The sequence below is a fragment of the Periplaneta americana genome, chromosome 7, assembly GCF_040183065.1.
Source record: "Periplaneta americana isolate PAMFEO1 chromosome 7, P.americana_PAMFEO1_priV1, whole genome shotgun sequence".
NCBI lineage: Eukaryota > Metazoa > Arthropoda > Insecta > Blattodea > Blattidae > Periplaneta > Periplaneta americana.
In genome coordinates this window covers 146,649,681-146,670,934 of record NC_091123.1, presented here as the reverse complement: position 1 = coordinate 146,670,934, position 21,254 = coordinate 146,649,681, and the positions used below count along the sequence as shown (strand labels likewise).

The 21,254-nt window shown below is 37.0% G+C and overlaps 1 protein-coding gene across 5 annotated transcripts in view; it reads right to left on the bottom strand.

Moving 5' to 3' along the window:
• Nucleotides 1–21,254, bottom strand: part of Nrx-IV (neurexin-4) — a 63,190-nt gene that overhangs the window by 18,307 nt on the left and 23,629 nt on the right. For all 5 annotated transcript variants that reach the window (XR_011333202.1, XM_069831494.1, XM_069831493.1 and 2 more), the window contains 14 exons: nucleotides 20,536–20,677; nucleotides 19,674–19,877; nucleotides 17,696–17,862; nucleotides 15,574–15,750; nucleotides 15,230–15,391; nucleotides 12,841–13,158; nucleotides 11,632–11,791; nucleotides 8,335–8,460; nucleotides 8,051–8,254; nucleotides 6,190–6,345; nucleotides 5,965–6,111; nucleotides 4,336–4,506; nucleotides 4,136–4,253; nucleotides 775–875 (listed from right to left, as the gene is read on the bottom strand). Coding sequence is in view for 4 of the 5 variants with exons in the window: in XM_069831494.1 (XP_069687595.1) it covers nucleotides 775–875; nucleotides 4,136–4,253; nucleotides 4,336–4,506; nucleotides 5,965–6,111; nucleotides 6,190–6,345; nucleotides 8,051–8,254; nucleotides 8,335–8,460; nucleotides 11,632–11,791; nucleotides 12,841–13,158; nucleotides 15,230–15,391; nucleotides 15,574–15,750; nucleotides 17,696–17,862; nucleotides 19,674–19,877; nucleotides 20,536–20,677 (2,353 nt within the window). In the remaining variant the exon portion in view is untranslated. The remainder of the gene's footprint in view (nucleotides 1–774; nucleotides 876–4,135; nucleotides 4,254–4,335; nucleotides 4,507–5,964; nucleotides 6,112–6,189; nucleotides 6,346–8,050; nucleotides 8,255–8,334; nucleotides 8,461–11,631; nucleotides 11,792–12,840; nucleotides 13,159–15,229; nucleotides 15,392–15,573; nucleotides 15,751–17,695; nucleotides 17,863–19,673; nucleotides 19,878–20,535; nucleotides 20,678–21,254) is intronic.

Here is a 21,254-nt window from a genome sequence, read left to right as displayed (position 1 = left end):
CGTTACACTGACCGAAATTTCACAAGAGAATTTCTTCCCCCATTAAGACTCGAAACAGAGTTCATTCCGTAATGCAAGTCCAAGATATGATACCTTAGAGAGCACAGTTATGACGCAGGACAAAGATGTTGTTGTTGTTGTTATCATCTAATGCCGGGCTTTGGCAATGAAGCCATTAGCGTTCTTGCTCTCCAATATTTCTCTGTGGTGGATCCATCAGGTAGAACTTCACAGGTTTGTAGATGATCTTCTATCATTTCTTCTTCTTTGTTGCATAGAGGGCAATTTGGATTTGTGTAAATTCCTATTTTATTCGTTTGGCCAAATAATCGTGTTCTGTAAGCACTCTGAATTTTGTTACTGCAGATTTACGTGGGATTTCTGGAATAATTTGTTTTTTTTTATTAAAATGCTCCATTTTTTTATCTCTGGGTTTGGTACATAGTGCTTGGTTTTGCTTGATTTTATATTTATACAGGACAAAGATTAATAAAATGAAAATAATAGAAGATTCTATATATGGAACCACGATCAAACTGTCATATTTTATTTCTCCCATTCTTATGGTAGCAAGGACTTACTTCAAGTCCAGGGTTGCAAGTTAAAATTTATGGCAGATTTCCCAACTCCCTCTGCTACTATACCAGTCTTCCATCACCACGTGTGCTAGTGAGAGCATGGCCATCTGTACAGGCATCATATTTGGCCAGAAAATTGTGATGAATTAGTTTCTATACATCTGTCTGTCAACTGTAACTTTATTACTTCACTCACCCACAAAGAGATCTGATGTGAGATGCAGGGCCCTTACAGGTCCAGGAGGTTCCCGAACTTCAGCCTTGAGAGCACCATCCACAACGATTCGTGCTTCTTTCCTGTTACACATACACATACATTCACAGTTAAGGTTGTCAGGTCACATTACAAAGTACAATATTACATTAAACAATCCTGAATCCTGGTTACAGAAGTCAACAAGCAGCTAGTGAGATTAATGGATAATTATTGTTTAGATAGTTTTTATAATGGATATTACCGGTATTGTTTTGATGGTTTTTTAACTTCCTTAGCACGACTTTAACATATAATACGAACTTATCAACCTAATACTAGACAAAGCACAACTCCTGGAACATGGATCAGCATGACAGCAGAACTCTAAGACATGCTTTAAGCGAAATTCGAAGCCACAGTGCATGATAAAACTGTGCATCTGCATATACCATGGCCAACAAGGCATTAGAATAAATAAATAAAATACAAAAATAATTAGAAACATACATAACTTATCACATCTATGAAATAAAAACAGCAAGACGCACTGTGGATCTGGTATGTTGTATTTCTTTTATTTTAATTTATCTAACTTATTTAAAAATTAGTTTTTCCTGTGTGTGTTCCTCCTCCTTCCCCCAGTAAGAAAACCACCAAACGTTAATTTATTTTATTTTAGTAGATTATTTTACGACGCTTTATCAACAGCTTAGGTTATTTAGCGTCTGAATGAGATGAAGGTGATAATGCCGGTGAAATGAGTCCGGGGTCCAACGTCGAAAGTTACCCAGCATTTGCTCATATTGGGTTGAGGGAAAACCCCGGAAAAAACCTCAACCAGGTAACTTGCCCCGATCGGGAATCGAACCCAGGCCACCTGATTTCGCGGCTAGACCCGCTAACCGTTACTCCACAGGTGTGGACCCAAAAGTTTATCCAGACTTCATTATCATGAGTTAATGCTCCTAACAGACATAAGAACAAGTGGTTTTGCAAGTCTTCTTGTTCTGGTATTGACCTGCTCCATGTTTTTGTTTGTTTAATAACAGAAAATGAAATGACTGTGAAAGATTTCGCAGTTAGAATAGTTCTGATAAGCTTACTCAGTGTCATTTAACCTGGTTATAGAGTGTGTGCATGCACACGCCCACACACACATCCCCCCTCCAAGATAAAAGGCAAAATGGCATCGGACAAAATGACATCACTGAAGTTGTTGTTGTTCTTGTTATTATTATTATTATTATTACTACTACTATTATTATTATTTATTGCCAGCGAGTTCAGCCCCTGTAAACATAAGTCCCTTGTCTGTTGCAAATCCTTGACTATCAAAAATGCTGTATTAAAATTTTATATAACTGAAAATGAAATGATTCCAAGAATGGAGGTGGAGAGTTGAAAGTGCAGCATTTATTCTTGTAGAAATTGAAATATGATGTTGTTTTCTAATGCCAGGCGCTTGACAATTAAGTCATCTGACTTCTCGCACTCCAATATTTTTCAAAGATAGTGTCATGGTCAGCCCTGAAACACTGTCCCAAATCCATTTCTTGATTTGAAAACAAACCCGTATATTCAGTATCATCTTACAGTTGCAAATTATTCCCAAGTAATTTCCACCCTATTAGTTCATTAAAATAAGAACTGGGCAACTGAGACGACACAATTTTCATTCAAATGAGGTCACTAATGCAGTGGAAGATTAGCTAAAGAAGAAATATAAAAGATTCTTCCAGGAAGGAATCCAGGAAGCCTATAAATAACAGAATATATTACAAGGAATTATGTGGAAAAATGACTACATTTCAATCCTGTACATTTTAGTTCACAGTTTGACTCCTTATCCGCCCCTCTAGTTTCTTTACTTAATCTCGTAACAGCTGGACCATAAAATTAATCAATATTAAGGGAAAAAGTGTCGCCATTACACAAGCAAATCCTGTAACTATCACTTATTCACAGTGGCGGCTCATTATAAAATATTATATGTGTTCACAATTTTGTTTCCAAAATCGAAGAGAATTTGAAATCGTACGTTTAGCCTAATATAAAATGTCATTATTCAAATATTTCACTATCAAATAAAACCGTATATAGATTCAAAAGAACATATTATAATAATAATAATAATAATAATAATAATAATAATAATAATAATAAAAAAAGGTAAAGGTATCCCCGTAACATGCTATGAAGGCACTTGGGGGGGCATGGAGGTAGAGCCCCATGCTTTCCATGACCTCGGCACTAGAATGAGGTGGTGTGGTCGGCACCACGCTCTGACTGCCTTTTACCCCCGGGAAAGACCCGGTACTCAATTTTATAGGAGGCTGAGTGAACCTCGGGGCCGTTCTGAAAGTTTGGCAACGAGAAAAAATCCTGTCACCACCTGGGATCGAACCCCGGACCTTCCAGTCCGTAGCCAGCTGAATAATAATAATAATAATAATAATAATAATAATAATAATAATAATAATCATGAAACTGAGTCCTTTTATTTCCAATTTTTCCTGGTAAGCCAGTTTACCCAGTTCTTTACTGTTCCAAATTACTTGAATAGAGTTCATTGTTTACGTTTGTTAAAAATGAATACATACAACAGTGCCATTATTTACAAAAGCGTGTGTTCAGTAATATATTTTGGTTCACAACACACTGATACACTATAGCCTATACCAGTACTGTAATCCCATTCCATAGATTGATTACTATAAATAGTCTACATGCCAGTAAATATTATTCTTAAATATTATACACTACTATTCAGATACTTAAATTCATACCACCACAACATTCAGCCAGCAAGTGTTTGAAAGCCAAACTATGCTGTTACGCTGACAATGAAGTATAGTAATTCACAAACTACACTCTTGTAGCAGCACTGTACACACAACAACATAAACGTTCCGACAGTGAGATGCTGACACCTACAGACTAGAATACAGACTATTAAATTTCATCCTCGAGATATATCACGTGAACGATAGCATCAATGCACCTGACATCTGTAGGATAGATTCACTGTTCACTTAATGCTTTGTGCTCTTGACGAGTCATAAGCGGCCAGCAAAAGACAATTTTCTCCAGTGCATGCGTGAAATTCCTGTAACCTTCTTGAACAGAGCACGGCTTGTACGTGAACAGATGTTGCCAAGTTTACATAAGAAGTTTATGCAAGATACGGGAAGTTTAAAATACTCGATTCTGATATTATACATTCCCACTACGTCAATACGTATTAAATAATAAAACTAGTCGTGCATTAATTGAAACACGGTGTTCACGTGCTCTTGTGCTCTTATTGACGCACCGCCACTGCTTACTCAATAATGAAGGCCTGAAATTTTTCCATCATCACCTGTTTCTTTCAACGGACACTGAGTGCCAGTTGTTGTCAGCCAGTCTGTATGATGTGTCCACACTCACCCCCAGAGGGCCACTACCTGCCTGGTATTGGAACTGCAGCTGGTTCCCTCCTGCAACACACCATAACAACATAACAGTGACAATCCAGACTTGCAAGTGCCTTCCTCCATCTGCTCACGAGTATGCACTCACCAATAATTGAGATCTTGATGTAGTCCGTGGGGCCCTTACTGTGTATGATGACTGCATTCTCCACTGTGGTCTTGAACTCAAAGTAGATGTCTCCACTGTGCGCCATGTCGAATGTGGGAATGGCAATGGCAGCATCAGTAATTCTGAATGTCACAACATTGTTGAACAGATCTGTAAGCAATTCAGTTTAAATAGTGACTTTTTTTTCTATGCATTCATACGTAATTTTTAGAAAGGATACTTTTGAAATGTACAATGCATTCATTAAACTTCAGTAATGAATGGGATATTAAAAGAGAAGAAAAAGTAGCTTTACGGTTAGATATATATAGTTTAAAAACTTTAATTATCCATTTTGAATCTTGCGTACACCACTTTTAACACTTGAATATAATTAATTGATGATCTAGTGAACTTACTCGTGTTAAATATGTAATATTTGTCCGGTTTACAGCTGTTTCAGTGCTTCACGCACCATCATCAGAGCCTACTAGATCGTGGCATCATCTCGAACTTCTCTGCCTGTTAGGAGGGTGTGTTTTATTGTTGGAAGGTGTTGAAGTGTGGAGTCGAATAGTGTGTGTGTGTACTGAAATTGATCTGTGTGTTGAGGATTTGATCGGGGTGTGTTTTAGTGTGTTTGTATATTTCGTATTGTTCTAGTGTGTTGAGTTTTTGGTTCTTGGGTTGTGTGTGTAGGATTTCCATGTCCGTATTTATGTCATTGTATGTATGGTTAGTATTGGTTATGTGATCGACGAATGTAGATGTATTGTGTCTCTGGTTATAGCTTTAATGTGTTCTTTGTAGCTTGTTTGGAATGATCTGCCTGTCTGTCCTATGTAGAACTTGTCGCAACTATTACATTTGAGTTTGTATACACCTGTGTGGTCTTATTCATTTGTTTGTGATTTTTACATATTTAACACGAGTAAGTCCACTAGTTCATCAATTAACTTTAATTATGTTTTTTAGCATTATACGAATTCGTGTTATTTCGCAATTTAAAAGTGCATTATATTGAGGTTTTGGAAAGAAATATGCAGAAAATGTGTAAAAAAAATTCATGCTATTATGACTCGCAAATTTCACGAATCTCTAGCTGTGAGATTTTAAACAGACATGTTTACCTCTGTTTCTAGATACTGTCATAATCATTATCAAGATGATATCTGTTGCTAATGAATAAAACACATGGCAATTTTGAACAGTCCGTAAAGTAAAGAAGCTGCAGCTAAAGATTAATTCTTTTCAGGTACATTCATGAAGTTACTGTCTTAATACTTAATAAGGAGATTGAGGTTAGAATTTAATATTTTATCCCAGCATGCCACAGCAATTAATTGTGTTAGCACGCTGCACAACCGTGAGTCAAACCACTGTCTGAGTAGCTGAAGCAAGAAACTTCTCATGGCCAAACTGCTTCAGATATTCAGTGGAGGAATAATGAAGTATTCTCTACATGAAAGACCAAAGTCTGTTGTTATTACTCTTATTTATTACTGTTATTTATTATTATTAGTATTAATTCAAAACACATAAAAATCCATGTCTTAAACATTTACTATTTTACTGCAAACAAAATTATATGGTGTTCATTCAAATCAATTGTTTTGTGCAAAATCTTACCATCTCCTTCACACATGAGTGGGCCAAGAGTGTAGCGCCCCTCCTTGTCATCAAGAGGACTGCCAGTGTCGCCAAAACGAAGCTGCTTCACTGGCAGGTGTTCCTTCTGTGTGATGTCACCACTGTCCTCAAGCCAGCTGTCCAGGCCTGCACACAAACACACATATAGCACATTACATCTGTACCATTAACATAAAATATGCATGAGTTGGAAACACCACTCACCTGAGTCACAGTTGCACCACTTGGTGCTGTCCACGCATTTGCCCAGGATCCCGCACTCGCATTTTCGAGAGCCGGGCAGAGAGCCACCCCAGTAGTCCATGCGCTGGTTGTAGCGGGACACCCACCACGATGATGGGTTGAAGTTGCCCTCAGGGGCTGAAACACACAATAATAGATTGTGAGGGAATACATTCACAAAATGGGTCACCATCTTGGAAACTGCTCTGTGGGCTAGAAGAGACTGCCTGCTTGGCATCATAAATCTGTTGAATTCATTTTATAAGTTGCGTTGAAGAGTTCTCTCCTGCTTGCATTCAGCTATTCAGTTCATCAATTATTTAAATATTCTTGTTTTATGCCTTTTTACTGAAGTTAATGCGATGTTCCCAAGTAAGATGATTACCAATGTTATATCCAAATACTTCACAGTATTGTTACTGCTTTGTAGCAAGGCCTTCAACAGATACAGGTCCCAGCACATTCATGTCACAAAGCCAGTCTCTATAAGTTACAATGTGGGCTGTAGCGTGTGATTTGCAGTGTTTATATTTTAAGTGGCTTCTAATAAACTATGGATACAATATAATCTATAATTAACAGATAACTTCATATAGCCCATTTTATATGGGCTATCAGAACCTTGTAAGCATATTTATTTTGTAATAATCATGTTACTTGTATTCGCATTATTTGTTGAAGTTAGGTTGAATATTTCAAAATTGCTCATAAAGGCCTGTCTTTACATACAGTATATCTTTATATATAATATTACATGCAGATTATTCTTAAACACACTATATATTACATAAATTACAATTTTGGTATATCACGTAGAGTCTAGTCTGTACATAATTACAATTTTTAATGAATCTGAATAATATATACCAGACCAGGTGATATCCAAGTTAATTGATCCTATAAATTTCAAGAAACGTTTAGTGTGTTTACGAATTATTAATTCAGAATTATTTAGTGGCACGTTACCTCCACCAAAAAACAGTAAAGAGAACGCACAGAGTTATCACATAGTACTTTTCTTCAGAACAACAATAAGAAACACGTGGATAAATATTGGTGAAATGCAGTCATCATACTTGAACAGATGAACGAATATTGTGCTAAAGTAGCGTAAACAATATTATATCACCCACAACTCACGAATGAGCACAACACATTCTTCATGACTGCTTAATTGTTGCTAAGACAATCCAGCAAATCATCTGAGACATAGGAGTAAGGATTTTGTAGAAGCCTAAATAAAGTATATAAAAATGCACACTTTGAATGAATTTTTTTTCATTAATTTAAACATACTTTAACATTTATTGTCATATCACGTGTGTAGGTTCTTTGAGTATTTCAGTAGGTCGTTGTCTACTGTTGAGTTTCTGTTTCTATTGCCGTGTGTTATAGATGAAGTATGTTCATGTAACTGATTTAAATTTTGTTTTAATGTTTATGATATTGGTGATTAAGGTGGTGGTGAATCATGGAATGTAAATTTCCAATTTAGCATTTGCCTTTGTAACTGAGGGAAACCACGAAAAACCCGTCACATTGCCAGCCATGGAATCTGAACCCAGGACCTCCCAAATGCAAGTCTCAAACATTACTGTCTGAGCCACATCGCTCAGTAACAAAATGTTATTTTATTCAGCAAAATAATCAGTTTTAAATCATATCTACAGATATATAAATAATGGAAAAAATATCAAATCTGCTCGATATAGAAGAGACTGGTAATCATGTGGCATGTGCAGCAGTAGCAGTGCCAGCAGCAGCAACAATGATGATTTGATGGTATAATAATAATAATAATAATAATAATAATAATAATAATAATAATAATAATAATAATAACCTGGAGAGTTGAACAGGCGGGACTGCTTGCACTCATAGCGCAGGCGCTGCTGACAAGTAGAGGAGCGATTGATGAGGGCCTCTATCTGGTCCATGTCAGCATCATACATGATGTCCTGCACAAAGCTGCCAGGCTCTTGGAAGCCATCCACAGGTGTTGGGTCTTCATTGTGGTGACCCAGCACTGTCAATACCCTGCCATCAGCTGCAACAGACAGACACTTCCAGTCAGCATTAAGCAGCCACAGCCCACCTTGCACACAGAGCACCGAGTCCAGTTCTCACCGTAAAACTCGCAGAGCACAGGGAACGGTCTCAGAGGACCACTCCCATCCACGTCGATCTTCAATTCCGCCCTTTGATTCACAGCATTCGTGTTCTTGTACGCAGTGCACGACAATGGATTCAAGGCTGCAACAAGACAATACCACAGTGAGTATTTCAGTTTTGATACTATGATATGATTACAGAATACAACTTTTTCAAGCATATTTTCAGCTTTCACATTTTTTAAGTGAATATAAACATTGTCCTTGCTGTTCTCTAACTCACAATGGATAATGAATCCGTATAAAACTGTAGCTGTCCAAACAGAAAATAATGTAAACAAATTTAATTATTGAAAGCACACAAAATACATTCAAAATATTTATATAGATCATGTTGTAGTTGTTTTCTAATGCCAGGCATTTGACAATAAAGTCATTTGACCTCTTGCACTCCAATATTTTTCAACGACATTATCATGGCCAGCCACTGAAACACAGATTTTGAGATGTTCCGAATCAATTTCTTTAGGAATGAAAATGGCAAGATGTAGCCGATTTAAGTGAACACCATATTTTAACGTTTTGGTGGCTACTTCATTCACACACAACCCCCAGAATGTCTGGAGGACCACACCTGCTGTTGGTCGACAGGTCCATTGGACCTAGCTGGGAAATCTTGTTGATCACCAGCCTTCCCTCCTTAAGCCACTGGAGGACGATTTTAGTACCATAGCAGGTCAGCACTAGGAACAGAAAAATAGAAAGAGGAGGAAGGAAAGGGAAATGAACCCCTAGGCCTCGAATGCTCTAATGCCGTCGGGGTCGAAGAAAGTAAGAGTTCAGTCAGAGGACTGGATAGGAAAGGGTAAAGAGGGAATTAGGTATTGAATAGAGGAAAATTATACCAAATTCAGTCATTAACTCATCAAGCTAACCAGTGCTCATTGATGAGTAGCCCCTCCCTTTAGTTCAGCTTGTAAAATTATGCTTACTAACAGCTGCACCACGGGAAGGGGTAGGGATGGGACATTGGGTATTTGTCCAGGTTGGTTCCTTAAAGCCTTCAATGGGAAGGATTAATGGCTTTCCCCCCTGTATCCGACAGATACCCTTTTGCAGCCTTATATAGATCATTTCATGACATAAAAACCCTTATTTGTTGCCCATAATTCCTAACTTAAGACCAATATTTACTGACATGACACCCTCTCACCTTTCACCTTTCAATTTGAGCCGACCTATGTCTGCCAAGCCAACATATTTTGGTATAACAGCAAAAATGACGTAGGTTTGTGGATGATGGGTGAAAACACAGCTTGAAAATATTTAATCTGCATGCACAAAGAAACTACATCAACATGGCTACAACTTGCCACTACAAGTGCTGAGAACTTCATTGCTCATTAGTAAGAGATTGAGTTGAGAGATGAAATATGTCAAGTTTATGCACATCTTTTAACTTTTCTTACGCTCTGCTTGTTGCAACAAGGTGAACACAGTAGAAAGTCTGTTAAAGAGGCACCTTTTTCTGTCAGAACTCTGGACGAAAAAGGAGAAATAAAAGGGTTACTTCAGATCTAAATTTAACAAATATATATATATATAGCTCTCAGACTCATTACTGGTGGAATCAAAACAACTCCAATAGATTCTATGAGATTCCTCAGTAATATTAACAGCATCAAAATGACAATAGAAGAAAAAGCACTGATCCAATATGAAAAACTTATTACATTACCAGGAAACAATTGCCATTCATACAGTCCTCTCTGTAGATTGAAAACTCAAAAAAGTTTCATATCCATTGTTCAAGAATTAAAACAGAAAATCAATATCCCGAATTTAAAAGAAAACTTACAAATTAAACCAAACCCTTTAACTCTATTAAATATAGAATATAATCTAAATTTAACAGAAGAAATACTAAAATCAGAAGTAAACACTTAAATACTAAAACAATTGTCTTTACAGACAATTAATATTAGATACCCTCCACAAAACTGGCTTCATTTATACACTGACGGATCCTTGATCTCCAGAGAACAAGGTGCCGGTGCAGGTGTTACGTGCTGTCTCTTCTCACTTTATAGATCTCTTGGGTATGGAACAACAAGTTTTGATGGAGAAATCATTGCAATAAGTGAAAGTCTCAGGAATCTTCTATGCCACATCAATAAATTTAAGAATGCAGTTATATTGTCAGACTCCAAAGCAGCTATTCTATCAATAGTCTCTAAACACACACCTTCATCTCAAACAGCAGAAATAACTAAAATGCTCTCTCAATTAATATCACTCAATAAAAGAATTGTATTCCAATGGATACCATCCCATTGTGGAATCCTGCAAAACGAGAATGCGGATGCTTTAGCAAAGAAGGGCAGCACTGCTATTTACAGACCTGTTACTAAATCTACGTATTACTCTGTGAAAAGATTTATTAAATCTACATACTTAGACTTCAACAAACAAAATTTGGTAACACAATCCCAAGGGAAAAAATGGAAACTCTCTGCATCAAAATCCAGAGTTAATTCCCGATTTACCACGAAAATCGTCTGTAGCTACATTTAGATTGGCAGCATGCCATGATTGTTTGGCCAAACACCTGCATAGAATTGGAATATATCAGTCCCCTAACTGCCCACTGTGCAACTCAAACCAAGAAATGGATTCGGAACACCTCAAAATCTGTGCTTCAGTGGCTGGCCATGATAATATCTTTGAAAAATATTGGAGTGCAAGAGGTCAAATGACTTTATTGTCAAACGCCTGGCATTAGAAAACAACAACATATATATATATACACATGTAAAAAAAAAAAAGATGTTTTTCATCACTTAAGAGAATAAACAGCTTTCTTTGTAATACGATGTCAGAGCAACAGCTTAGTGCACTTGTAATGCTGTCAACTGAAAGGAGTATGGTTTCCAACTCAGAAGGAATCAACTCGAGAGTGATAGTTAAACTCTGCAGCAGAAAGCAGTCACATATGAACTTCATTTTTCGGCAATGAGTATTACATTTACAATATCTTCTGTATATTTGTTTGCTTGCTTTTTACCCCTTCGGTTAGTTATTTAAAAAGTAGTGCAGCTCATATCTGATTTCTTGCACTAGGCACCATTGTCCTGCATAAATTTCTTCTCTTCATTACACAACACACAATACTCTAATGTTTATTGTGATTAGTGACAAGTCTAATACCTGAGATATTAAAAATGATCTGTAATTTTGTATATTCAGTGTTCCAATGTACTAAGTGTATTAGTGTATATGGAAGAAGTGCTTCAATGTGCTTCCATTTACTCACATGTGTGACAAACTGCTCCTGAATACCCAGTATTGGAGCAATCACAGAAGAATTCCATTGAGTTCTGCTTGCAAATTCCAGAATGCTTGCAGGGATTTGGGTTGCAGCGATCAGTCATTTGGCAAGTGTCAAACACGACACTGTTTGCACAGCAATACTCCTACAAGCACAAAATACATATGCAATAATAAAAGGTCAGAGAGAAGCAGCAACAAATTGCAAATATTCATTATTTTTCTTGGTTCCCCCACCTCTACTGCATATGCACGGAGTTACACAGTTAATTTCTATTCAAGCTGGTAAGAGCCCAAGTTTTTATGCTAGTGTAGACATTATTCACCCAGACTACACCATATTATTTTTCGTGATTATATGAGTCTAGGAAATATTGTGTCAGCTGAATACTGCCCACCCGCCACCAACCATAAATATCTGCTTCGACCACTGTCTTGTTGCCTTCACTTACTATCTTTCAGTCAATGATCATAAATATTGCTCAACCGCTGTGTATAATCGAACAAATAGTATTCATAAGCAATACATTTGTTAAATATTCGTGTTGGAGAAGTTGCTGCCGAAAATTCGCGTTGGGAGGGAGACATTTTGAACACTGAGGTAAGTGATAATTACAGTTTGGATAAAGTAGCTGTATCAGGATAGGCATCCTTGGTCCATGTGTTTTGTTTACAAACATTAACTCCTCTCCCCACCCTCTAGCTGGAACATCAGTGAATGTTTGTAAACAATACGCACGGACCAAGGATGCCTATTCTGATGCAGCTGCTTTATCCGAACTGTAGTGATAATATAGTGCACAGCAAGCATGAATTTCATCGACAAGGGAACATACCCTACTGCATAACATTCGCACAACAGTGGAGAGCTGTACAGGTCACTGCTGGTATTTTTTAGAGTTTTCCACAAATAAACACAGTCTGTCAAGTTCATTAACTATCTACAGCTCTTGCCTGCATGCTTAAGAAATTCAGTCTCAATATTGTACATTTCTTTATACATTTTTTGTCATGATAATTTTGCTTTTCCGTAATAATTTTCCTTTTGGCTGTAATGCTGTAACAGCAGGATTTTGGTCATAATTACGAAAAATCCGTATAGTTGATACCTCTGATGTAGGCATATATCCCAAGACAGTGACAAAAAATGAAATGCTACAGCAATAATGAAATGAGAAAACACCATTCTACTTACATCCTCCTTCCAGTCAGTGGGCAGCTTGTAGTTACCGTCAATGCTTATGACACGCATGCAGCCCACAAAGCCTCGCACCTTCAGTACCTCAGGAGGGGTCCCTGCAATGTAGTATGTGGACCCTGTCATCATTGACAACATCCGCACTGTCTTCATGGGCCTCTCGTCCACATTGAGCACCAGGTAATTGTGCCCAACGGTCAGGATCACCTGGTGCCACTTGCCATCATTGAACACTTCTTCGTAATTATCTAGCAGTGCTTTGGGGTTTCTTGCCGTCAGTAACTCCACTTTGATTTTGCCATCTTCCAAAAACAGCTGCAGAAGAACATATTAAAACAGCATAAAGAAACATGTCTGACATTGCAGAAAAGCTTACATCCTACAACTTCAATATACACGAAACTGTAGCTTACCAGATTAAGTGTTGGAGCTGGTGCTTTTATAATGGGTTCTTGGGCAGTTAGGCAAAACTAGCAAGCTGTAATGGCTGTTCATGTTTCTCGAAAGTTCTGATGGGAGAAACTTCAATGAAAGAATGGGTTGTTTACAAATTAAAAGCAAAAGGGTGGATGAACTCATCTTACGCTTGTGTTAAAAACAAGGTCTGTACACTATTCATAGTAAATACCTCTGTCCCATAATTGTCCAGTATGCCGAAACGGTATTACAGTAATTATAGATGACGGGGTAAAAGAGAAGTGCACGCATGAGGAGAAGCGCAGTAGATCAGTGCACAAGGTTATGCAGAGCAATAACGTGATCTTATCGAGACAAGCAACACACACCACCTGGAAGATTACCGAAAGTGGGTATTGGTTTTCAACTCACCGGTATGGCACTATATACAAACCAGTGTAGCAAAGCAAGCTGGAAATCATTAGTACAGCACACTCCTGCAGTGAATACTTATGTTTGAACAGACATGGATATCCTGGGAACACAACTGGAGGTAGTGAGTGACAGGGATAGCAAGAACCTTACAGACAGTGAACGGCAGGCGGTATAGGAGTTTTTGTTGAAAAACACTACGGCTGACGTAGTGAAGAATGGTGCCATAACAGGTGCGGCCGAGAAATTTCATGTCAGTAAAAGAACAGCATGGTGCATTTGGCAACAGGGGCCGCAATCTTTGGAAAGTGGATCCATGCTCATCATCAAATTAATCCCAGCAATAAATGAAAAATGGCTTCCTGGACCGCGCACAGGGAGAATTCAGGTGTCAGTTCAGCAGGACAATGCGCATCCGCATATCGCTCCCAATGACCGCACCTGGATGGACGCTGCAGCAGCCAGTGGAATCACTTTGGAAGTCGTGTGCCAACCGCCAAACAGTCTGGATATGAATATTTTAGATCTGGGTTACTTCCAGGCAATTCAGTCTCTCCAGCATCAGTCAGCTCCAGAAACTATTGATGAGTTGATCGCCGCCTTGAAACAGCTTTCTCTCAGCTGACACGCGACAAGTTCAACAACGTCTTCCTCACTTTGCAGTCCAATCTCATTGAAATAATGAAAGTCAATGACAGTAAGAACAACAAGATTCCCCATGTGCAAAAGGGGCACCTGGACCACCTCAACGTCCTCCCATCTCGCATGGAGTGTCCTCGGAACATTTACGACGAGGCTACAGTAGCACTGCAGCAGTAGATCTGTGGTTATAGGCAAGCTGTTAGAATGACAACCTTCCCGGTCTAACAGGTAATTTTTTCGTCTTTACTCGTAGGAGAATGTTTTTCTCTGTTTCACTTCTTGGTCAATTTGTACTACTCCTGGAGTTTATAAAGTTGCACTCCTTGGAGTATTTATTTTCGGCTCAATGACTAGCCAATTTGTACTGATCCTGGAGTCAGAAAGTTGTACAAGTAGTATTCGTGTTCTTTTTCTGGCTCAATGATTGGCCAATTTATACAGATCCCGGACTAATAATTTTTTTCTTTTTCTAATTGAGTGACAATTTTGTACTGATTATGGAGTAATACAGTTGTATTACACATTCATGTGTTTCATTTTGCTCCTATGTAAACGCCAGTGTAAAATTATGGACATCGGACAATTATTATGGGACAAGAAATAAAAGCGTACCGGACAATTATTCTGGGACAGAGGGAGTACTATACAAGGAAAAGTTGCAAATGATTATAAGAAGTGCAGTTTGGCAATTAACAGTAAGTTTACAACAATCATATCGCAGCAGAAGCATTCCACTATAGGCGACAATTAAGAGATGAGGAAATGATGCAAAATGAGATAGGAAGGGGCAAAGAAGTACTTGAAACAAATCTGTTCCTCACAAATCTGTGTTCTGTCCTGAAATAATCCTATGACTATCCATATACTCTCACCATGAATACATCAGTCCTTATGTTTTGGGAACAAGACACGGTACCTTCACATGGCCATCTGTCGAGAACCGGTGGTACAATAGCAGGCCGTCTCCTTCGTATGTGCGAAATGAGAATGACACATTTAGAGATTTCACACCTTCATAGCCTCTTAACTTGGCATACGAATTAGATGTCAAAAATGTAACTGGAATGATTTGGGGTTCCTGAAAAGAAACAAGTTACATTAAACTTCAATCCAATTTAAGTAAGTGCATTACGTTCAGTCATGTGCAGAACAACAGTCACTAACTTATTTTATTTTTATTTCCAATTAAGACGTTGACGGAATTAGTAATTGATATTAAATCATTTGGCAACAGTATGCAATGATAAATTTTGCACTCACTGGACAGCTGAATAGTGTATTGACTCGTTCATACAGATATGACTCGCCATAGCTGGTGGCCTCCTTTACACTGCCGATCACGTTGGTGGTGTTGAGGTACAGGTTCTCCATGCAGCCTGTGAAGTTCTGTGTCACTATCAAGCCATCCTGCTTGTTAGGAACTCCACCAATATAGAACTGTAATATATAATTAAATTACACAGCCCATTCACTTGGTACAATGCAAACTTCATATTTTATCATAAAAATATTTTTCATATTTTATCATAAAAATCGTAATAAGTTTATATTACAGACACATAATTATGACACAAGACGCAATATTAATTCAACATTAGTAGAACCTAAATGTCTCACATCTGCTGGTCTAAAGCATAGCATTAATTTTGGCCCTCGGTTGTACAATGCTTTCACTAAATTACACCCAGAACTTCTAACATGTAACCAACTAACATATAACAAGAAAATCAGAAACATGTTAATATCTTCAATTTGATTAAATAAATTTATAGCCTATGTGTATGAATTAATCAACCTATATTATATTTGTATTCTATAATTTTGAAATATATATATATAAATTGTCCTACTTTTCACGTGCGATATTATTCTTCTCTAGTGTTAATATTATATTATATAATTCCATTGCTGCTGTAATTTAAATTTTAGTTCCTATTTTATTTATTTTTTTCTATATTTCTCTTATATTAATATTGTATTATATAATTTCTGTAACTGTAATTTTAATTTTATTTCCTATTTTATTTTATTTTATATTCTCTTACAGGCCTATTAATATTATATCTGAACTGCGACCGAACACAAGCGCTGCTCATTCGGTCTCAAATTTTGTTAATACTACTGTATCTCCTTTTTATATTAATTGTATTATTTTATTTCTATTTCTCTTGTTTGTAATTACATTCTTTATTCTGTATATTTAAATTTAAATAAATAAATAGAATAAAAAAATAATAAAATATTTAAGAATCCTGAGTTTGATCCTAGATGTACAGACCCAGAAATAAAATTTGGGCCACCTGAATTTTCTAAAGGTACGGTCACACGTCGCTACTTTTGCAGCGATGCAGTACAAAAAACTGCGCAACTCTCGTATTGTGACATGTGAACAACGGTGCAACCCGAAAAGTAGCGGCTGCCGAACCTGCTGCTCGCTACTTTTCCATGCTGCGCGCAGCTTAAAAGTAGCGACGTGTGAACAGGGTTCTCAGGGTTGCAGCCGCAGCATTTCTGATATCGGTTTTGTTGAAACTTTTGCTGCGGTTGCGACCAGTGTTGCCATCCAAATGTGCCAATGACACTTTTATTGTTTGGATGTATTTTAATGTTAGACGTGATGAAAATAAATTATTTGTAACAGTTACTGAATGCACAACACAATCTGAGCATATTTGCTGACGATATAATTCACTTGTTTAATTTTCTGTAGCATAGTTTCAAACAGGAGGGTTGCCAACAATGATTACGTGAATATGCTGTTGGTTATCATTTAAGTATATAGGCGTTTTTAAAAGCTTTATAGTAAAAATAATGCCAATTTCTGAATACTAGTTAGGACAGAAAAGCAAATAATAGATAAGTAAGCTTTCGCATGAGTTCATTAATAATGAGAAAATAACCACAAAATGTATATTGAGAAGTCAACACGGAGATGGAAACCTGCAGCATGACTACGGCTGCAAAAGTAGCGCCTTGTGTGTGAACAGACTCGCAACCTCCAGTTGCAACTTTTGCAGCACTTGGGTTGCACAGCACGAAAAGTAGCGTGCAGCGCGCTACTTTTGGCTTATGTGTGAACACAATACGCAACTTTTGCAGCAGCAGTACAAAAGTTGCGCAGCAAAAGTGGCGACATGTGACCGTAAGTTCCAGTTATAACATATTGTGCATGCTCAGCAAGTGAAGTTATGACGTATGAGATTCTCTGAAGAGTTTCAACAACAATGTGATGGTTACATACAGGACTAATTTGATAATGTTTTCAGTGTGAGAAATGTCTAATTCTGCATCAGGCAGTGAAATCAATCTATTAAGAAAATGACAGTTCTTAGAACTGATCAGCAGCACTATCGTAAAATACAGTTCATGGATTAACACTCACGCCCCTATTCAAGTTCAGTCTGTAGAATTCCCCTTTAATCTTTCCAATGATCTGCACTCGGTCTACAGAGAACATGATGTCTTTCCGGTTGCGTGAAATCACAACGTCGTGCCAGATGTTGTCATCCAACAGACTGCCGACTGACAAGCTGGTCATCACTCCCGCCCCTGCAACACACAACAGCTTGCATTAGCTACCAGTCTTTCGTTTGTTCTTCTGTTCTAATTTTTTCGGAAATATAACTTCACAGCCTTCCTTGAAATATGACGTCAAAAAAACATTAAAAGTGAATTTTTTATTAAATATATTCCCACCATTTAGAATTTAGAGTTTATAAATTTATTGCCAAAACATTCCACCAACATACATGGGGATGTGAATTATGAATAAAAGTAAATGAAGTTAATTTCAATAGAAGTATTACGTACAGAATTTTACTTCTATTATGTAAATCACTACAGTTGACATGATCATATGCAGACCATTTACAGCTTTATTCTGAATAAAACTGACTGTAAACCTTCAATTTGATTTTTGTGGGGGCATGCAAATAGCAATGAATTAATACTGGGAGAGCTCAGGGAAGAAATTTCCCTTTGAAAGTGAATACAAAAAAATGAACAATGGTGAAATATTAATTCTTCCACACTTTTATTTTAGTTTCTATATTGATTTCCCCCATACACTCATTTTAGTATCTATATTAATTTCTGCAAAAGAATGGAGAAAGTTACACAACACAGAACTGCACGCATTATATTCTTCACCTGAAAAAATTAGGAACATTAAATCCAGACATTTGAGATGGGCAGGACATGTAGCACGTATGGACGAATCCAGAAATGCATATAGAGTGTTAGTTGGGAGGCCGGAGGGAAAAAGACCTTTAGGGAGACCGAGACGTAGATGGGAAGATAATATTAAAATGGATTTGAGGGAGGTGGGATATGATGATAGAGAATGGATTAATCTTGCTCAGGATAGGGAGCAATGGCGGGCTTATGTGAGGGCGGCAATGAACCTCTGTGTTCCTTAAAAGCCAGTAAGTAAGTATTAATTTCTGCAACATAATGGAATCTCATTAACACTTTTTTTTTCTGGAACCAATGGACTTCAAATGTTATAAATGGGAAAATGTAGTAAAGTTTTAGCATGTTTTTAATGGAACTGGGACTTCCATAAATAGACGTCCTATACATGATAATGCAATAATGGGGAAAGTACTAACGAGATTCCAATGTACTTTTCCTTTAGTTTCTATATAAATATCTTCTATACCTTTCTTTTAGTTTCAATATCAATTTCTTCCACATCTTCCTTTCAGTTTCTAAATAATTATCCTCACAGGCTTACCGTCCTTTTATTCTCCCTTTCAGCTACTATATTAATTTCCCCCCTTAATTTCCTTTAAGATTCTATTATAATTTCCTCCATGCACTCATGTTAGTCCCTACATTCATTTTTCCCATCTCCCTTTTACTTTGTATATCAATTTTCCACATACCTTTCTTTTAATTTCATATCAGTTTAATTTCCCTCATAATTTCCCAACTAGATTCTCTATTAATTTTCCCCATACCTTCCCACACATTTCTTTTCATTTCTATACTAATTTCCCCCTATACCTTCATTTCAGTTTCTGGGTCATTTACAAAATTTGTATAACAACTGGAAGATTAATAACATCAAAATTAAAGCAGGTTACTATTCAGTGCATCTTTTGCCATAACTGGCTTCTTAAGGATGAAAAATGAACAGTTCAGTAGCTGCCACTAGAAAAAAAAGAAGAAAAAAAATAGGTTACTTTTAAATTTTTGCACACATTTCATTACTGATTTATTTCTCGTTTATTAATGATGGTTCTTATAAGATCATTGTGCTGTTTTCAGAAAAATTAATTTTACCTTATAAGTAACACATAGCCAATTGCAAACCTTTTAAAGAGTTTTTGGTGCTATTTTGGTTTTGGTCACCATACCTAAGTCTATGTTGAGCAGCATGCGGTTATCCCTGAGTTGCAGAGCGATGTAGTCACCCTGTGTACCACGACTATACATCAGCACACCATTTGCAACATTCGTCTTGAACCGGAACTTGATGGACTCGCGAGTGGCAGAGATTGGATCTCTCATCAAGTCCCACTTCACCAATGCTGAGCCATTGAAGTACAGGTTCTCAGCCCCTACAAGAATCATACAATATATTGTTATTTTCATGTTGCCAGAAAGCTTATTGTGTGACATAAGAATTAATTTTACATAGACTTATAAATTCGGTTTCCCCACATTTTGCATGGAGTTTCAGGATGGCAGCATCTTACCACTCCATAAAGATAGAATTTTCTTTCAATGAATTCCTATTACATAACACTCTCTAGTAAAATCATTTGAAGTCACTTCTGTTTTGAGATTTTTGCAAAGTAGGTAGTCTTTATTCTACTTCGATATTCAATGAATAGAATCCTATTTTGTAGGAAATAAAATTACCTAGGTACATCAGTACTATGAAAAGTAGTGGATATTTCGTAAAATAAAAATTAATTTTACACCATGGCATTTAAACCATTACTGCACAAAAAAGGAAGAACTTTTTTTTCCATTTCATTTACTGTATTCCATAGATATTACGCAAGCAAAGTAGCATTAAGATGAGGAACAAGTAAAACATTGTCTAAAAATATACAATACACAGCATGCAGATTAATTCAATTATAAGCATAAATTGCAAAATTCCTATTCTTCCAAAAAAAAAAAAAAAACCCTTCAGCACCTATACCACACTGTCAATCACCTTATATCTACCTAAGAAAAAATTGAAAAACTATTTGATTTGTTACTCACTATAGTCACAGCCATACAACTCCATGCGCAGGGAGATCCTGTCTCTCCACCGTGTTGGGTTGATGCGAATCCACTGAGCGATGATAGGCACTTCAAACATGTTCTTCTTGACCCCATCACCATTCACGTTTCCTTTGAACATCTACAATCAATTGCACACAAGAGACGAGGATGTACAGCACTTTGCAGAAGTGAAGAGGAGGAGCTAACCCACAGCTCTAATGGGAAATGTCAAAATATAATTTTTGGGAACATTTAAGATATAATATCAAAAGAATATATAACTAAGACTAGTTGGTTGGATTGACTTGGTTGTTCAATGGCTCTCGAGATTAAAACGTTTCTCAGGCTTCCTAATAAAAGTCCTGCTTTCCATCTTTGCAGATGTCTTTATCAACTAGTACTACATCTGTCTCTTTACATATCTTGCACTTATTTGAATACAAGCAGTTCATCAACTAGGCATGTTTCTTAAGCTTCCCTGTATAATCAAGCTATGTTTTCTGTTATTCAGACCTTTGTATTTTCGGAATGTTTCCTATGTGTCTCTGAATATCGTGTACATATTTGGATGTAGACAGTTCATCTTCCTCATTAAATATGTTCAACTAAGCAATCATGTCTGTTTCCATCCTGAATATACACGGTGATTCACTTAGATAGGACCTTCCTGAGATCAAATGGAGCAAAAAAAAAAAAAAAGACCGACTTATAGTTAT